This window comes from Erpetoichthys calabaricus, chromosome 6 (genome assembly GCF_900747795.2).
Source record: "Erpetoichthys calabaricus chromosome 6, fErpCal1.3, whole genome shotgun sequence".
Taxonomy (NCBI): Eukaryota; Metazoa; Chordata; class Cladistia; order Polypteriformes; family Polypteridae; genus Erpetoichthys; species Erpetoichthys calabaricus.
Window position 1 is genome coordinate 150,324,697 of NC_041399.2, and position 20,404 is coordinate 150,345,100.

The following is a 20,404-nucleotide window of genomic DNA, read 5'->3' on the forward strand; positions in this document are numbered from 1 at the left end:
AATAGTCTTGGAATGGAATGGAGCTCTTGCCAGGGGTTGCTTCTTACAGACTTCTCATGGCTATCAGGTTGGCATTGGCTTTCAATGTCCCTGAACTAGACACTAGATGATTCATTAATACTACATAATTACAGTGAGCATCAAATAAAAGAAAATTAGTTTTTATGATGGCTAAAGAGATTTAATAAAAAGAAATCACACTACTAGTAACATAGCTACTTTCTCCTTTTTAGGATTAGGCACTGTCGCCTTCATCATTTATTTTCATTTAAATGGCTTTTCCTAATTTGTTCATTTACTAAGAGATTTTTCTTTACATTTCACAGCCCCTGAACAAAAATGACAGGGATACATTGGCAGTAAATACACATTAACCTCATGCTAAAAATCAAATTTTCTGAGAGAATACCAAAACTGGATATGTAACTTGCATGTCATGATTGATCGCCTGTAAGAATTAATGGTGCCTTAGAGAATATCAAAGTTCTTTACACCACAACAATTAATCCTGCAGTCAGTTTTTTCTCAGAATCCAGCCAAGGATGGGGAGCTTAGTCATAGCCTTGAAACGATATATCTATCAGTCATCCCAGGCTGCCTTTTATATTGTTATTCAATTACATTGCTTTATTTTTATCGTAACTGTAAAGATATCTGACCATACAGAAGGAATAACATATCATTATGTTCTCAAACACGCTTAATCAACTTCATGGTTGAAGGTGGCTGGTGCCTATCTCAGGATCCACTCATGCTCACAAGGGGCCAATTTAGAATTATTAATCACTCCAGCCCCGTACATCTTTTGGAAGTGGATGGAAAATAAGAGTAACTGGAGAAAGAAATAATCAAACGCTGGAAATATGCAGAAACTTCACACTCAAAACCAGGATAATGCATCAGGGAGGTGACTACCCACTATATAACTATGCCACCCCACATAAAAGGATGAAATTAAATATAAACTTAAAGCTAATACCTGAGCAGTTGCCAGCAGAAATTATACATTGTGAAGCAGAAAGCCAATATGGATATGAGCTACAGAAGAAAAAAGTTATCAAGATCTAAAACTCATTGTAATTCATGCAGTGTTTAGTCTAGCTATGTACACATGTGATTTGGATGCATTTACCTGAATTAAAATATAATAGCATAGTTAACTGCTCATGAAATGTATCTTTTGTTTGTCCTTAGTGAAATGTATCTTTGGCTCATATTGTTGTGCATTCGACTGGGAGATAACTGGCTCTAGAGAACAGATACTAGCCTGGCACAGAAATATTTTTTATTAGGTGGCACAATGCTAAAATTGGTTCTCCTCTTATGTACAATGTAGGAAAATGTTAAAACAAACATACCCAAGCACTGCATTAAAAACTATCACAGGTGAATGACACTGTTCCTAGATTTTGGTTATAAGTAAATAACCTCTGCCTTCTGGTAATTTTCATGTTTTACATTCTTTCTATTGGCTGCACAAACAGGTTCTTTTCAAGTTGAGCATGTCATTGAACTTTTGTGGTAGCAATGAAATAAGACATTTGTCTGTTGATTTATCAAAGTGTAACTGAAATGCAGAAAAGATGCTTGAAATTGTGAATATTTGCCACTTATTTTTCCATTTATTGTCTTCTCGGAGTGGCATAGTGCTAGCAACAGGAGAACTAACAGTTGTGTTGTCTGATAGCTTTAAATGAGGCATGGCAATTGTCAAGCACAAGCATATATACAGTAAGTGAGCACTCACTAGGATCACCCTCTCTTAATTCTGCTCTTTTTCACTAACTTGCAAACAAGACAGAAATGCTCAGGACAGGTTGAACAGTGTAGTGAAGTAAATGGAATGCTCAGCATTCCTTATACATTTATTATTCCAAACCTGGTAAGTTTTGTGGTTTTTCTTCAGACAGAGAACTATGGACACATTTAATAGGTAACCAAGTAGTGCTGTGGACTGTAGCACTTCAGGGACCTTCAAACCTTGATCTGGTGTAATTTTGTAGAAGTTATGAGAATAGGACTAACCAGCTATGTTGGATTAAATAATCTGTTTTTGTTAAAATTGATGTTATGTTCATATTACACATCTTACAATCAGCACATCATCCTGACTCATTCTGTGGATACACCAGCCTGACTAATTACAACATACAGTATACACTCACCATCCACTTTATTAGGTACACCTGTTCAACTGCTTCTTAACGTAAATATCTAACAAGCCAAACACTTGTCAGCAAATTAATGCATTTAGGCATGTAGACATTGTGAAGATTACCTGCTGAAGTTCAAACCAAGCATCAGAATGGGGAAAGAAGGTGATTTAAGTGACTTTCAATGTGGCATGGTTGTTGGTGCCAGATGGGCTACTCTGAGTATTTCAGAAACTGCTGATCTACTGGGCTATATATATATATTGGATCTACTGGGATTTTCATGCGCAACCATTTCTAGAGTTTATGGAGAATTACAAAGTAGGTCAGAAAATTATCAGGCACATTATTCTTATTTTGGAGCTGTTACGATATTAGAAAAAAAAAAAACCCAGCCACAGGCGATGCACAAACCAGTGTGTTTCTTCGTACTGGTCCCAAGCCCGGATAAATGGGGAGGGTTCGTCAGGAAGGGCATCCAGTGTAAAATTTTGCCAAATCAATATGCGGACAACAATACAAATTTCCATACCGGATCGGTCGAGCCCCAGGTTAACAACAACCGCCATCAGTATTGTTAGCCAACAGGGTGCTGGCGGAAATTGTGCTACTGTTGGCCAAAGAAGAAGAAGGAGAAGAGGAGGTGGGAGAAGTGTCCAGAGGCAAGAGGAGAGGAGGAAGGTAAAGATAGTGGAACTGAGGTTAGGAATTTTGAATGTTGGCAGTATGACTGTGAGTTAGCAGATATGATGGAGAGAAGGAAGGTTGATATATTGTACATGCAAGAGACTAAATGGAAGGGGAGTAAGGTCAGGTGGATTCAAATTGTTCTATCATAGTGTGTATAGGAAGAAAAATGGAGTAGGGGTTATACTGAAGAAACAGTATGTCAAGAGTGTTTTGGAGGTGAAAAGAATGTCAGACAGAGTAATGATTATGAAGCTGGAAATTGGAGGTGTGATGATGAATGTTGTTAGTGCATATGCCCCTCAAGTTGGGTGAGCAATGGATGAGAATGAAGATTTTTGGAGTGAGTTGGATGAAGTGATGAACAATGTACCCAAGGGACAGAATGTGGTGATTGGAGCGGATTTCAATGGACATGTTGGTGAAGGGAACAGAGGAGGCGAAGAGATGATGGGTAGGTATGGTGTCAAGGAGAGGAATGAAGAAGGTCAAAGGATAGTGAATTTTGCCAAAAGGATGGACATGGCTGTGATGAATACATATTTTAAGAACAGGGAGGAAGATAGGGTTATGTACAAGAGTGGAGAAGGATGCACACAGGTAGATTACATTTTATGCGGAAGAGACAATCTGAAGGAGATTGAAGACTGCAAAGTGGTGGCAGGGGAAAGTGTAGTTAAGCAGCATAGGATGGTGGTCTGTAGGACAATGTTGGAGATGAAGAAGAGGAAGAGAGTGAGGGCAGAGCCAATGATCAAATGGTGGAAGTTGAAAAAGGAAGACTGCAAAGGTTGAGTTTAGGAAGAAGGTGAGACAGGCACTGGGTGGTAGTGAAGAATTATCAGACAGTTGGGAAACTACAGCAGATGTAGTAAGGGTGACAGCAAGAAAGCTGCTTGGCGTGACATCTGGACAGAGAAAGGAGGAAAAGGAAACCTGGTGGTGGAATGGGGAAGTACAGGAGAGTATACAGAGGAAGAGGATGGCAAAGAAGAAGTGGGATAGTCAGAGAGATGCAGAAAGTAGACAAGAGTACAAGGAGATAAGGCACAAGGTGAAGAGAGAGGTGGCGAAGGCTAAAGAAAAGGCGTATGATGAGTTGTATAAGAGGTTGGACACTAAGGATGGATAAAAGGACCTGTACCGATTGGCTAGAAAGAGTGACCGAGCTGGGAAAGATGTGCAGCTGGTTAGGGTGATAAAGGATAAAGATGGAAACGTACTCACAAGCGAGGAGAGTGTGTTGAGCAGATGGAAAGAGTACTGATAGTGAATCAGGAAGTGCAACGGATTAGCAAGGAGGAAGTAAGGACAGCTATGAAGAGGATGAAAAATGGAAAGACTGTTGGTCCAGATGATATACCTGTGGAAGCATGAAGGTGTTTAGGAGAGATGGCAGTGGAGTTTTTAACCAGATTGTTTAATGGAATCTTGGAAAGTGAGAAGATGCCTGAGGAGTGGAGAAAAAGTGTACTGGTGCTGATATTTAAGAATAAGGGGGATGAGCAGGACTGCAGTAACTACAGGGGAATAAAATTGATGAGCCACAGCATGAAGTTATAGGAAAGAGTAGTGGAAGCTAGGTTAAGAAGTGAGGTGATGATTAGTAAGCAGCAGTATGGTTTCATGCCAAGAAAGAGCACCACAGATGCGATGTTTGCTCTGAGGGTATTGATGAAGAAGTTTAGAGAAGACCAGAAGGAGTTGCATTGCATCTTTGTGCACCCTGAGAAAGCATATGACAGGGTGCCTCGAGAGGCATTGTGGTATTGTATGAGGAGGTCGGGAGTAACAGAGAAGTATGTAAGAGTTGTATAGGATATGTACGAGGGAAGTGTGACCGTGGTGAGGTCTGCGGTAGGAGTGATGTATGCATTCAAGGTGGAAGTGGGATTACATCAGGGATCGGCTCTGAGGCCTTTCTTATTTGTAATGATGATGGACAGGTTGACAGATGAGATTAGACAAGAGTCCCCATGGACTATGATGTTTGCTGATGACATTGTGATCTGTAGCGATAGTATGGAGAAGGTTGAGGAGACCCAGGAGAGGTGGAGATATGCTCTAGAGCAGTGTTCTTCAACCTTTTTGCACCTGCGGAACGGTGAAAATAGGATAAATAATTTGAGGACCCGCTGAAAGCTAAGACAAAAATAAAAACCAATATAGATAGCATTTTATTATTATATAGGTATACTGAATGTTATATAGTTATACAATTACAGTTTTTTAGTGTGACATCTGCTGCTGCTTCTTTGTTAAAAAATTTGATATACGTGGCTGCAGAGTTGTTTCTGAGAGACGAAGCACTGCATTAACATCCATTCGATTTCTCTGTTTGGTTTTTATTATTGACATGGCTGAAAAAGTCTTGAAAAAAATGACCAATAATTTGATAGCTTTATAACTCAAAGATGGATATTCTTTTTCTAGCAATTTCCAAAATTGAGACAATGCTTGCATTTTATGTCTGGACACCAGAATGACATCAGAAGACAACTCGATCAGCTTTTCTTTTTCATGAGGATCAAGTGCACATGACTTTATATCTTCAAAGAATGGATTATTAATCCAGAGATTACCTTTACAAGGATCCTCATTTTCAGGGAAATAATTATTAAAATTTTCAGCTAATGCTCTTAAATGTTGACTTATTATGTTGAATATGACTTTCTGGTTGACATCAGCAGCAATCAAAAATTCTTCCAAAAGTGGAAACATTTCCATGTCTTCCTCTTGTAAGCGACTATTCCAAAGAGCCGGCTTCTTTTTGAACGCATCCATTTTATTTCTTAAAGTAAAAATATTTGTATATGACCCCTGCAGAGAAATATTAACTTCATTGAGCAGACTGAATATGTCTGCCATGTAAGCAAGCTTTGCCAGCCATTCTTCATTCAACAAAGGGCCCAGTTCAGATTTTCGCTCTCGTAAAAACTGCTTTACTTTTTCCCTCAGTTCGAAAAGGCGCAAAAGAACCCTTCCTCTCGATAACCACCTCACTCTGTATGGAGAAGGAGATGTTGGTGGTGTGAGTCCATGCTCTCACATAGTGTCGTGAAGAGCCTTGAGTTCATAGCTCGACTACGAATTTCATTAATAATCTTCACCGCGTCATTCATCACAGTGTTCAGTTCAGTAGAAAGTTTCTTTGCAGCTAGGTGCTCTCGATGGATCATACAGTGAGTGGACAAACTTCAGGGTGTGCGACTTCTTTTATTTTCGCAACTACTCAAGAGCAACGTCCAGTCATGCTTGCAGCACCGTCAGTACACACTCCGATGCATTTGCTCCAGTCTAAGCCCTGCGCTTGAAAATACTTATCAGGAGCATTAAATATTTCTGAACCGGTGGTTCGTCCAGGTAAGTCGAGACAACAAAGAAGTTCTTCCCTTATGTCTTCATCTTCACTATACCTCACAAAGCAAAGTAGGATAGCATGATTACTCACGTTAGTTGATTCATCAAGTTGAATCGCAAAACATCTTGATTTCTTTATCCCCTCTACAACTTGATTTTCAATATCGGTGGCCATCTTAACAATTCTTCTCATAATGGTGGTGTCCGAAAGCGGTATGGCCTCTAGTTTTACAGCAGCTTGAGGACCTAGAATTTCTCGTACGACATCTAAGATGCAAGGCTTTACTAACTCCTCACCAATAGTAAACGTTTTTTTCGATTTAGCTATTGGAAGCGTAACTAAATAAGACGCTTGAAGCAGCGACTTGTCACTAGTCGTCATCATTTTCATTTGACTTTTCTGCATTTTTATCTGGTCACGTAATCTTTCAAAAAAGTCCAGTGGATCAGTAAAATCTCTATGTTTCGAATGCAAACGACAAGCAAGTTTGGAAGGTTTCATAGCTTCATTTGACAGAATTTCGGAACATACTACACACAAAGGCCGTGGCGATAGTTCATTGCCAGGGGCTACAATGAAACCAAGCTTTAAATATTCTTTATCGTAATGTCTAACATAGTTTCCTTTTCTCTTTTTGGTTTGTATTTCACATTCCGAAGTATCAACGTATTTATTTTTCTGTGTTTCTCCTAAATTTGAAGCACTAGTACTTGGCATTCTTTCAGCACCATCACTAATTTTCTCCTGAATATTGTCCTTGCCTCTACTAAAGAACGTTAAAAGATTTTGCTGTTTGACTTTTTTTGTCTCCATTTTGTAGGCCCTACAAATTAAAAATTAAATAAAAATAAAAATTTTACGAAAGAAATAACCTGTTTTCTGAAATACTACAACAAAATATTGGAAAACAATACGTACGAGCAATAAAATAAGAATTGTGTGACGTGTTATCAGCAGACAAGTGGACGTTATACTGACATTCGGCAGCCGCGCACTTTATCCACTGAACAAGCATCTGACGCGGCGCAGTCGACGGCATTTATTGGAGACCAGCGCCTTAGAGAACTCTCAAATGCACGGCGAAATCTGGAAACACGTTGTATTGGGGCTAGTAAATATTTAAATAAATCATGGTTCGGACAAAAGTTGGCTTCTGTGTCGACTAAAAAAATGTGCTATATACTCGTGAATAGAACTGTGCATCTACATGATTCGGTCCACGGACCACGGGTTGAAGAACACTGCTCTAGAGAGGAGAGGAATGAAGGTCAGTAGGAACAAGACAGAATACATGTGTGTAAATGAGAGGGAGGTCAGTGGAATGGTGAGGATGCAAGGAGTAGAGTTGGCGAAGGTGGATGAGTTTAAACACTTGGGATCAACAGTACAGAGTAATGTGGATTGTGGAAGAGGGGTCAAAAGGAGAGTGCAGGCAGGGTGGAATGGGTGGAGAAGAGTGTCAGGAGTGATTTGTGACAGACGGATATCAGCAAGAGTGAAAGGGAAGGCCTATAGGACGGTAGTGAGACCAACTATGTTATATGGGTTGGAGACGGTCGCACTGACCAGAAAGCAGGAGACAGAGCTGGATGTAACAGAGTTAAAGATGCTAAGATTTACATTGGCTGTGACGAGGATGGATAGGATTAGAAATGAATACATTAGAGGGTCAGCTCAAGTTGGATGGTTTGGAGACAAAGTCAAAGAGGCGAGATTGCATTGGTTTGAACATGTGCAGAGGAGAGAGGCTGAGTATATCGGGAGAAGGATGTTAAGGATAGAGCTGCCAAGGAAGAGGAAAAGAGGAAGGCCTAAGAGGAGGTTTATGGAGGTGGTGAGAGAGGACATTCAGGTGATGGGTGTAGCAGAACAAACAGAGGACAAACAGAAAGATATGGAAGAAGATGATCCGCTGTGGTGACCCCTAACAGGAGCAGCCGAAAGAAGAAGAAGAAGACACTATTAGACAAAAATCACATTTCTTCATTAGCTTTTGTTATGTATCTTGTATTGTTGTGACTGTACTTTTTTGTGTATTTTCTAAAATTGCATGATAACTTTTTGACAGTTTGGACCACTTTGCAATACCAAAAGATTTACCTTTCAACTTATTGCCAGGAAGCATAATTGCTAAGAATTTCTCTTGGTATTACATCCATATACATAACAAGGAATATACTGTACAATTAAACAACACAATATACGGTACATGTCATCATCACAATGTTATATTCAGTGGTGATGAACAATACTTTGCACAAAGCACAAATATATAGAACAATTTAATAAAGTAGAATTGCACTATGTCTACATTACTGGCTTTAAGTCAAATTTGTTTCAAGTGGCCATGGGTGCCCTTTCCCTGTCTCAGTTGTGATAATGGTTACATTTTTGTTGCTTTAGGAAAATTGTTCCTTTGGATTTATCATATAACAAATTCCTTTAGTTCATTAAGTATACTGGTGCTAACACTTTCATAGATATGCAATATCCATCAAACATCAATGGAAAAACTATAGTTATTAAAGGCCAAAGTCAAGTAGCATATATATTAAAATTAACAACAGGGACAACACAATTTAATTAAAATGGTAAGGATAATATATAAACAAATCAGATAACCACTATTTAAATCAAACTGCAACACCGGTTTTTAATAAACCCAGTATTAAACAATAGTATAAACTAGATGACCTCTTTATTAGAAACGCCACTTGTTAATGTAAAGAACCTTCTCCTCCAAACTCCTAACCATATAACTCATACTCAATATATATACTGTAGCATGCAGTCATGGTCAAGAGGTTTAATTGTTGTTTGACCATACACTAGAATGGAGAAAATTTATTGACCTTAGCAGACAATGACATTGTAGGTGATGCCAGATAGGGTGGCTCCACTATTCTCATGAACAGCTGCCCTCCTGGGATTTTTACATTCTAGGCTCTGTAGAGTTTACAAAGAGTAACAATAAATATAAAAAAATACTGAGCTGCAGTTCTGTGGGTGAAAATTCCTAATTAATAATAGAAATACTGGTAAGTTATATTGGGAGGAACTACCAGTTAATTTGGAGAAAGATTGCAGAATCCTTTTCAGCTCTATCTTGTGTTGTCCAAGACAATGTCATATGGCAAATTCATCTGTGGTCATTTGTATTGATTGAATGAGTGCCAAGATTTTTTTGTAGAATTGTTTGTACAATATAACTCTTTGTGGCACCCTCAGTACTGTTGGCTGCCGTGCACATATTCTCACTATTTTACCAAAGGAGCATTATTATTCTGGGATGGGCTCCAGCGCCCCCCTGCAACACTGGTCTGGATTAAACAGGTAAGAAAATGAGAGATGAACATTATTACTGGGAGGCTCATGCACACCATGTACTCTACTGGAAATGTATAAGAGTTCATTGTTAATAAAATAGTGTTAACCTAAAAGTTCTTTTTTTTATCATTACTGCACATTTGCCTGACATCTGTGTCCAAGGTGAGTAATACACACGCATTATTATAGTCAGAGTGTACAGTAAGTTAGAAGTTGGGCCCTTAGGTTTTAAAGCCCAGAGCCTTAGAAACCACTCTGCTTACCTGTCTATTCTCAAGAGCAGTGTAATGTAACATTTTCCATTGTCTGTAAGGGAATAAAATGATTTATCACACTGCACTGCAATGGAAGTGGTTTGTACTGCTGGCTAAAGGATTCGGCAGTATTGTTCCAGTTATCAGTTACAATATGTGTGGTGCTTTAGAATAAGAAGTCTTGAGACTTTTATGTAATTTTATTGGTTCTATATTTCAACCATTAGATATTAAATTTATTCAACAATTTTGGAATATACAGTACAACTAGTATTAAGAATGCTTACAAAATATATTTTCATTACTTTTGTATAGGAATTTACATTTCTAGCATAAGCAACAACTCAATGTTATCAATACAACAAATTTACTTTTTTTTGTTTAGATTTAATGAATACAGTATTCTGAAATGGAAGCTAATACAATGAAGCATACACAAAATAATTTCTGATAATCAGGAAGTATGCGCACTGACCTTTATATTTTTGTGACAATTATATCAAGCTTCATGCACTTCTGGTCATTTATTCCATAGCACTGCTATGGCAACCATGTTTCAAAATTATGGCCCCTATGGAAAATCAAAATGGGGTTGTAAAAGATGTTAAATGTTTTCATCTCTTTTAAAATTAGTTCAAAACCAGCAACAACGGTCAGAAATTCATTCAGCAAACCCAAAAATATGCAACTGCATCTATAAATATCAAATAAAGGCTTGGAAAAATGGAAAGAAATTCAAAACAAAACCACTCCATAACATTGGAAAGGATGCTAGGAAGGAGTTTAGAGATCTCACAGGCCAGGAATATAAGTTAGCCAACAGTTAGAAATTGGAAGAAAACCCATTGATTTAAGTGAGAGAGGGACTTAAGGCAAGAGTGCTTGGGTGTAGCAAGTAGAAGAGAAGCAAGTGGGCTAGCCATCCTGACTTAGATGCAGCAAAAACAACTGTAAAGGTTGACACAGATTGGAATCATGATTTTGTTTTGATATTTCATTTTTCCTGTTCTTCCTATGCATCTATTTTCTAATGCCTTGGCTATATTTGAGTGTAGATAAACACATATACCTGTATATACAGAATATTCTGTGTGAGTAATATACTGTATAGTGCATTCAGGAAATATTCAGACCCCTTCATTTTTTCGCTTTTTGTTTCACTGCAGGCTTCTGCTCAAACATTTGAATCTCTTTTCTATAATACTTGAAATCTGCCCCAGGTACACCTCATTCTATTGATCTTTTTTGAAATGTTACTACACCTTTTTGGAGACTATCTATGGCAAATTCAATTGATTGGTCATGAGTAGGAAAGGCCAAAACCAGTTTATATAAGGTCCTAAAGCTGACAATGTGTTTCAAAGCAAAAGCCAAGCAATGATGAGAAGGGACTGTGTTGAGGCACAGATCTGGGAAAGGCTCCAAAAAATATGTATCATTGAAGTTTCCGATGAGGACAGCAGCCTCCTTAATTCTTAAATGTAAGATGTTTGGAACAACCACAACTCTTTTTAGACCTGGCCACATGGCAAAATGAGCAATTGGGGAAGAAGGTTTCTTGGTTAAGAGAGGTGACCAGGAACCTGATAGTCATTTTGGCTGAGCTTTAGAGAACCTATTTCAATAGGACAACCATCAGTACAAACTCCACTGATATGCAAGATATAGCAGAGTAGCCAGACGGACGCCACTGGTTAGTAAAAGATGCATAAAAGCCTGCATGGAGTTTACTAAAAGGCATGTAAAGGACTCTTTGACTGTGAGAAACAAAAGATTCTCCGGTCTGATGAAGCCAAGATTGAGCTGCTTGACCTCAATACTATCTGTCATGTCTTGAAGACACTACAGGCACCACTCATCACATACACAATACCGTTCTAATAATGAAGCATGTCAGGGTTGAGGGAAATATAAAATAGAAGAGAGGAATGGCAGAAAATACTCAAATCCAAGCATTCAAAGCTTGGTTATGTCTTATTCAAGAAAGCTCCAGACTATAATAACTACCAAAAGTACTTCAGCTATGCATTTGTTATGATATGGAGTTTCCTCCAAGGCAAAAGTTGTGAGGTCTCCAAAACAAACTAGGGTGCAGGCAAAAATCCTACCTGGTCTAACCAACAAAGGCTCATCTGACTTCAGCTAGGCTTTTAATGCACCTCCTGGCTTCTGCAGGAGCAGACCCCAACAATCACAAACTTATAAAAAACTATAAATATCTGAAGATGAGGCCAGAAGACCCACAAGGAGAAGGATGATTGTAAAACTTTGGTTTGTAAAAACTGGGTAAGTGAAGAATTTTGATAAATAAATGATTTATTTGCAGACAACAGAAATATACAAAAAAACTCAAAAGAGCAAAAAAGAGGTAAAATGGAATTACTTAAAAGCTAATCATCAGCAACCAAAGTGCAGACCAGCAATCAGAATTCAAAAACAGAGCAAAGAAAAGAAATAATAAAAAACAGATCATCCATACAGAAAAAAATAGTTACAAAAACTCTTACATGATGAATCATTCCTATTTGTAGGCCTTCTTGGTTTACTTATATAGCCACAGGAAGAGTCACGTAGTGGGGATAACAAGGCAATCCCTCCTCTTGGAGATTCACCCACAGACAACAGGGAACATATTTACATTTAAAGAAATAGTACACTGTTATAAAATCACATAGAAAATCAACAGAAATAGCATAAAAACTTAGGAAATAATAATTTAATATTAATTAAAACAACAACACATCATAAAATGCGCATAACTTCAACCAGATACATGGCAGTACTGAGAAAGAGTCTGAATTCTTGTGTTTTTTATTTTTAATAAATTAGCAAAAAATGTCTAAAATTCTTTTTGGCTTTACCATTCTGGGGTACTCAATGTTGCTTGATAAAGAAAAAAAAGAATTTAAATGATTTTAATGTAAGGCTGCAACAAAACAAAACATAAAAAAGTAAGAAGATCTTGATACACTGTGTATCAAGCCCAGTTAAGCCATTTCAAGAAAATAGGATCTGACGCTTATCCCAGCATCTTTGGGTGCAATGCTGGACCTAACCATGATAATATTCGTATGAATTAAATAAAGGCACTTCATTGTTAAAAGAATAAGTATACAGCACCATGTTAGCTGCATTTCGCAGACAGAACAACAGGAAAAAAAAATTTGCTTCACTTCAACAACAGGATTTTCCTTGTTTTACCGTTCAATTCATTTGATGCAATACTGTTAACAAGTTCATAAGATATTGATGAAAACGAATTAATGCACTTTAAAGGTGCTTTTACATATATTTTAGGGTTAATGTAATAATGTAATACACCTTATCATTCACGCAAATAATGCAGAATTATTTGCAAAACGAATGAAAAGTGTACAAATCTCTTCTTCTATCCCACATGTCCTCCGTGTTTGAGTCAGCCTGAAGATGTCGCTATGTATTTCGCCGGCTCTCGTTACTGTTATGGTGAAGATTCTCTCTTTCCGCTTTTTCCTCTTCGCATTGTTAAGCCGCTGCCCTCCGTTTGGTTACAGGACCGCTCATATTCAAAGTGTCACATATCATATATCATATTCAAAGCGTCGTCCTGGCGCATCTTCTGAATCTGCTTGCTCCCTTGAAAACGGTGTGGTGAGTGCTGTACACAAGAAGGAGTGCCTCAGATATCAAATCAGAACTTCAAAGGTGATTATGGCACGGTGTGATAAAATGAATGGACAGAGAAAAGTGGCTTTAATCACTGGAATCACAGGGCAGGTAAGGAATACTGTATTAACATCCTCACGTCGATTTGTCGCAGGTGTCTTATTCCGACCTGCTATTCCTTACTCTCTCCGGAGTTTAGGCATGTACACGGTGGGAGGTGGAAACGGAAACGTTAGTTTAGGTTGCTATGCTGTGTTTCAGAATCGTTTTAAGAATGTAAAACGCCGGTAGACTCTTAAATGCAGTAGAACAAATTGACTTCCAAGGCATAACGTGTCTACGTCAGGGTTGTACGTCATAGGGACGGGGGCGATACTGTCCTCAAGAGATAGTTGAGTTACATGTGTACGTAGCCTTAATATGCTATCGATGGGTGTGAAACTCAGCAGGTGCAACCTGTTTGAAACTGATGCTGATCCTAAGATGACAAGCTATCTCGTGTACGTTTCCGCATACTTGTCTTGAAAGAGCAAATCTTTTGCGCCGTCATACGCGTTATAGGGATATTCTTTAAAACGATATCGTGGTTTATCTGGTATTTTAAAACAGAGATTTTTTTTTTACCGATAGATTTTGAATAGGATGGTATTTTCAGAGTCCAGACAGACCAGAGACTAATGTAGCAATGCAGTGTCGGTTGTATTTTTGGCCCCCGGTGAAGATTTCTTTGCATTGTTTCATTGTATTATTTTATAGTTAATATGTATTTAATCGGCTGCGCTGATATGTAAAGGATGCGTTTTACTCGTGACTTGTTTATTTTGGACTAAGTGACGCTCAATAGTTGTTCCTAGGATTAGGCATATTTAAAAAAAAAAAAATACAAAAAAAATGTTTGCCATTTGATCAGCACTTTCATTTTACTTTGAAGCTTCTGGGTATGGGTACATAGAATCTTATTGGAGAACTGCCATATTGTTTTATTCATCTTCACCTTTACACAATGATTGTTACTGCAAACTTATAGACTGAAGTTCAAGTTCATACTTCTAAAAAGGGTGCGTTATAAATGTGTCTATAAAAAGATAAAATTACTTTTTGTGAAATTTCCATAAAGCTCTCTTGCTTACTTGTAGGCAAATAATAATACATTTTTGGTTTGGTTTAAATTTCTTTGTTTTTTTTTAGCTTTTTTGATTACTGTTAGAACCCATGATGCCTCATATGAATTTTATGATTAAAATAGCCATTGAAATCTTGGCTCTCTTTACAGTTATTACTTTGGTGTATTAAGGAGTATTGCATCCAAATGTTAAAATCAGTTAGTTGTTGAGAAGTTATTTCTTTGTAACTTATCTTAGTAAGCACTTATCCAATGCAAAATAAGACCAAAAATTAATACATGTGAACAAATGTCCTACAAATGCCATAACTGACACTACAGTGGGCTAGGATTTAACTTTAGTTTGTTATGCAAAGAGATTTACTATCAAACTATAAGTAGAAAATGACGGTAGCCATTTTTGTGCCAGTATGCTTACAACTTATTAGCTGTTAGGTGGTGAAGGGGTGATACAAATAGTTAGCCAATAAGAGACAGTGTATGAATAGGGTGCCAGAGTGACCAAGTTGTGATGGACAGTTTAGCCAGGATATTAGGCCAAACCTTACTCTTTTCAAAAGATGCCCAGGGATCTTTTATGACCACAGAGAATCAGGACCTCCGCTTTAGCTCTCATCGGAAAGACAATGCTAGTTTTTACAGCACAATGTCCCTTTCACTACACTGGGGCATTGGAATCCACACACTGACCACATGATAAGTTTCCCTGATGACCTCTTTAACACCTCTTCCAGCAGCAACCCATTTTTTTTTTTAGATGGACGTGATCTGAAGTGCAGGTGGTATGGTTGTTTAACCCTGCATCTCAGTTTCATTTATTTAAGATTCTTGAAATTTAGGTGTGGCAGCAAGTTACTTTTCCATCATTAAAACTTGCAACTCACCATTTCTTCTGCTTGATAAAAGGGGGAGTGTTGCATCTGAAAGCTCTAAAGATAAAAGATGAATCCATTGGTGTAACTAATTAATGTAAGTGCCATGCAAATGGCATACATAGAAGATGGCATCAGGACTAGAATGAATCGTCCTGAGATTATGTTATGCTTGGGTTGGGAAAAAATACATTTCTGATTGCAATTCTTGAGGAACATTATTGCTAAATCATTATGTTGGTCAAACATGGATGCCAACTTTTAAAATGAACACTTTTTTAACTAAAGCAAATCTTGAAGAATTTGGTGTAGGTAAAGTAAAGTATATATAATTGACACAGTGTTAGTAGTTTGACCAACCCAATAACATTATTAAATTATTTGCATCATGCCAATAAAAGTAAATCCCTGGTAATACAGTTTACTACTTATGTATGTACCGTATAATGCATAATTTGGTCTATTGCAAAGGGTTAGATTTCATAGGTGGGATGCATGTACTGTATGCTAACTTCAGCTACATGGCACCATAATGGTCATATCTGTGTTGCAATGACATAGGGAAAAAGTCAGAACAGGGTCATCCCAATATTCATGCAGCACTTTCTTATTTTAAATATAAAGCATGCCTTACTTTGGATTTTACAAGGTAAATGGAGATCTTTACATGAACACACCTATATACAGTAAATAATCTGCCAAAGAAAAATACAGTGTTGTTAAAATAACCTGCAATATACCTGCACAATTCGTTTGAATGCACTTGCAGTTAAGCTTGGACACTTGTAACAATACCTATACCAAAGTCAACTAGTCAACAAATGCTGGATACAACAAAAAAAAAATCACCTTTTACAAGGTGAGATGGATCACAAAGTCCATCACATATTTTATTTGTAAGTAACTCTGTCCAATGTTGTTCAAAATATAGGTTACTACATACAACATGTTGACTAGCTCTTGTCAACTGAAGTAGTAGGTACAAAGAAAGTTATGTGGCCTATTTTGTCTGCAAAATTATGTATTTGTGCTAAAAAAAGTCTTTAGCATTTTGTATTGAAAGTTACAGTAGTTCAGATTTTTAAATAATGTGCTGGTTCTTAACAGGATGCACATGATGTGTTTAAATTTGACTTACTTGTTGACATATTGTAAATTTCCAGTGATTCTGAGAGGGTATGCTTTTATTTATTTGGAGAAAATATTTATTTTACAACCCCAAATCAGAACAGTTGGGACAGCATGGAAAATGCAAATTAAAAAAAAAGCAGTGCTTCTTAAATTTACTTTGACTTTTATTTAATTGCAGACAGTATGAACTCAAGATATTTCATGTTTTGTCTGGTTAGCTTCATTTCATTTGTTAATATATATCCTTTCCTGCATTTCAGGCCTGCAACAAAAAAGTTAGTATTGGGCAGATTAGGGCTAGTAATGGGGTAACATAATTCAGTAATGATATGATTTCAAACAGGTGATATCAACAGGTAATTGCAATCTTGATTTGGTACAAAAGCAGTGTCCATGAAAGTCTTTGAGGAGCAAAAATGAGCAGAGGATCACCAGTTTGTCAACAAATGCATGAGAAAATTATTGAAATGTTTGAAAACAAATTTCCTCAAAGAAAGATTAGAAGGGATTTGCATATTTCTTCCTTTACAGTGCATAATATCATGAAACGATTCAAGGAATCTGGAGGAATTTCATTGTGTAAAGGTAAGGGTGCAGCTCTAAGCTGAACACCTGTGATCTCTGATCCCTCAGATGGCACTGCATCAAGAACTGTCACTCATCAATACCTGATAAAACCACATGAGCAAGGAATTACTTTGGAAAAGCTTTGCCAAGCACTACAATACAGAGTTATATTCACAAATGCTACTTAAAACTTTACTGGGATAAAAAGAAGGCGTAAGTTAACCATGTCCAGAAATGGCATTGACTTCTGTGGGCTTGGAGGCATCTGGGATGGACCATCACACACTGGAAACATGTATTCCAGATATTTTTTGGAAGAAATGGACACCTTATGCTCCAGACTAAAGACAAAAAGGACCGTCCAGACTGTTACCAGCGACCTGTCCAAAAGCCAGGATCAGGTATTGAGTTGTGTCAGTGCCCTTGGCACAGGTAATTTATATTTCTGTGATGGCAGCATTAATGCAGAAAAGTACATTTAGATTTTATAGCAATGTATGCTGCCTTCAATATGACATCTATTCCAGGGACGTCCATGCATTTTTCAACAAGACAATGGAAAGCCACATTTGCACATATTACAATGGCATGGCTATGGAAGAAGAGGGTACTGGCACTGGACTGGCCTGCCTGCAGTTGCGTACTCCTGTTTCCACGCTCAAATCGCGATGTATAAAACCTAAACTTGGCATAAAGGCACACACATTTTCACGCTAGCTCAAACCCTGGCATACGCAAGTTCTCCGCTTGGTTTTGCAAACTGGTGGCACCCAGCGTCAAAGCAGTGCTACTGTTCCAGTGTGGTTTCCCTTTCTTTTTTAGATCCACATCCCTGACGCGGCTTTATAAATACACTGAAATTAACCGCATATTGTTGATTAGTTTTAATGCATCTGATTGTAATTAACCTGTACCAATATAATGGTCCACAGAATGGTCAAACTATTCTAAATACCATAGCTGCTTTAGCGTTGTTACTCTCACTGCACCTTCTTCTTCTTCTTCTTCTAGCTGCTCCTGTTAGGGGTTACCACAGCGAATCATCTTTTTCCATATTACTCTCACTGCATCACTCAGAGTATTTACTGTATATCACTGTATCTGAGTGTGGAATCACAGCTCTACAGCAGCTGATTGGAAAGAGAATTATCGGTATACAGCATCAAGCACACGCTGCCTCAGCTATGCTCTCTATTGAACTGCTGTCATACTGCAAACGCTTCAGAGCCTTTCCTCGCAGTTCAGAAACAGTTTCATCCCAAGAACTATAAACGCACTCAATCAGTCCATCATGTGCTCCTTGTAGAACACTTTGTACTTGTAAGTACAATTACCTCACTGTAAACTTGCTTTACATTTATAATATTGCACAACCTGAGCCACTTTATAAAGCGTGTATTAACATATGACGACGATATTATTTTTAAGATGAAATGCAGCAAAATATGTTTATTATTTTATACAGATAAAATGTTAACATCATTTAAATAATCTATATTGTTAATAATTAAACACGTGAGGACACGGTGCCACAGCGCTAGCGAGGAGCTGGCTCTCAGTTCACGGATTGTTCCTGCCTCACACTGTATTCTTGTTGGGGCTGGCGCGACACTGGAAGGATAGATGGATAGAATAATTAAACATGTACTATGAAGATATTTCAATGTTCCTTAAAAGTTTTGAAGAATCAGCATTCTAAGCTTACAGATGGCTTAACGTCTATTACAGAGCTGATTGTGTGGCGATTGGGTATTTGGAGAAAGAAAAGTAAGGACAGGAATTGGGGGTTAGTACGTTTGACAGAGGACAGTACTGCTGCAATAATTTATTTCATCAAAGGTCGCGCATGGCGCAGCAAGCATGAACAATCAGTCCTATCATCATGAAAATGATATCAAATATACAATCTCAGTATTTTCATTATTCAGAGAGCTGTAATATCACGAATGTAATGGATTCTGTGTCCTATTGGAGGAAGAGAAAGCCCGTTTAAGAAGCACGTAGTGATTCACACACACCGAGCACATAGAAGATCAAATACAAAACAAAGCATTTAACGTGCTACTTTAGTTACGATGGGATTTGAGAAACTAGCAAATTAAACGATTTAAAGATGAAGTTTATGATGTTCTGCTTTAATGACAAAGTAAACTGTGATTAAAGTGGAAATTTCGAGATTAAAGTTGACATTTTGTGCTTTTTTCCCCACTGTGTGCCTATTTTTTTTTTCCTCTGTACCCTAATAAGCTTTCATATGACACTAAGATGGTGGGCTACGACTTTCCTTTTCACAATGACTTTGATATGTGACAACTTCTTTTTTTATTTCGGGCACTGTGCGACTTTGTGAACTTGAGCTTTCAAGTTTCTCCGACACTCTATATGTCACTTGATCAACTTCCTTTTGTTGTTTATAGCACTGTTTAAACCAACAAATAGTACCTTTTTCCTTGCCTCCACTTGGTATTCTCTAAAATTCTATTCCCCCCTGTGCTTTTGCCATTGTCTTTTCACAGAACGCTAAGCTTAAGGGCTATTTATATAGATTTGCATATTCAAAGAGGCGTAATTATGGGAGTATTTTGGGGAGTGGCAGCAGGCGCGTGCACGTGCGTTACTTTTCACGCTGACCGGAATTTATGGAGTGGAAGAACATAGAAGTTGGATTCATGCATCTGGATTTTTTTGTGCGTACGAACATTTCCGCTTTTGTTCTTACGCCATGTTTTAGTGTGAATTCTACGCACGGCGTTATGTAATGAGGACCCTGATCTGTCCCCAATATTGAATGTGTGGAGAATTTTGAAATGGAAAATGTGACAATGATGACCCTGTACTGTTGCACACCTTAAGATGTGTTTATAGGAAGAATGGAACAAAATATAGCCCAAAAGCTTTATTGCTTGGTATTCTCAGTGCCAAAACACATTCTAAGTGTTGTGAGAAGGAATGGCGACATTATAAAGTGGCAAATGCTTTACTGTCTCAACTTTTTTTGGAATGTGCAAATGCAGGAATGGATGTACTATATTAAATGAAATTGACCAAACAAAACATGAAATATCTTGGATTCATGCTGTCTGCAATGAATAAAAGTCAAATAAAATTTAAGAATTACTGTGTTTTTTATTTGCATTTTCCATACCATCCAAGCTTTTTCTGATTTGGGGTTGTATATGTTTCTTAGTAATATTCTTTTTTTGTTAACTGTAATTAACAAAGCACTTTACTTTTGAAAGACTGAGTCTTTGATTTAAATTTATGTCTCCATCATCCATATTACT

The 20,404-nt window shown here is 37.6% G+C and overlaps 1 protein-coding gene across 1 annotated transcript in view; it reads left to right on the plus strand.

The window, feature by feature from the left end:
* Nucleotides 1-13,192: 13,192 nt before the first annotated feature.
* Nucleotides 13,193-20,404, plus strand: part of gmds (GDP-mannose 4,6-dehydratase) — a 479,963-nt gene continuing 472,751 nt past the window's right edge. Inside the window, exon 1 of the mRNA XM_051928781.1 lies at nucleotides 13,193-13,538. Coding sequence (XP_051784741.1) covers nucleotides 13,209-13,538 — 330 coding nt within the window. The 5' untranslated portion in view covers nucleotides 13,193-13,208. The remainder of the gene's footprint in view (nucleotides 13,539-20,404) is intronic.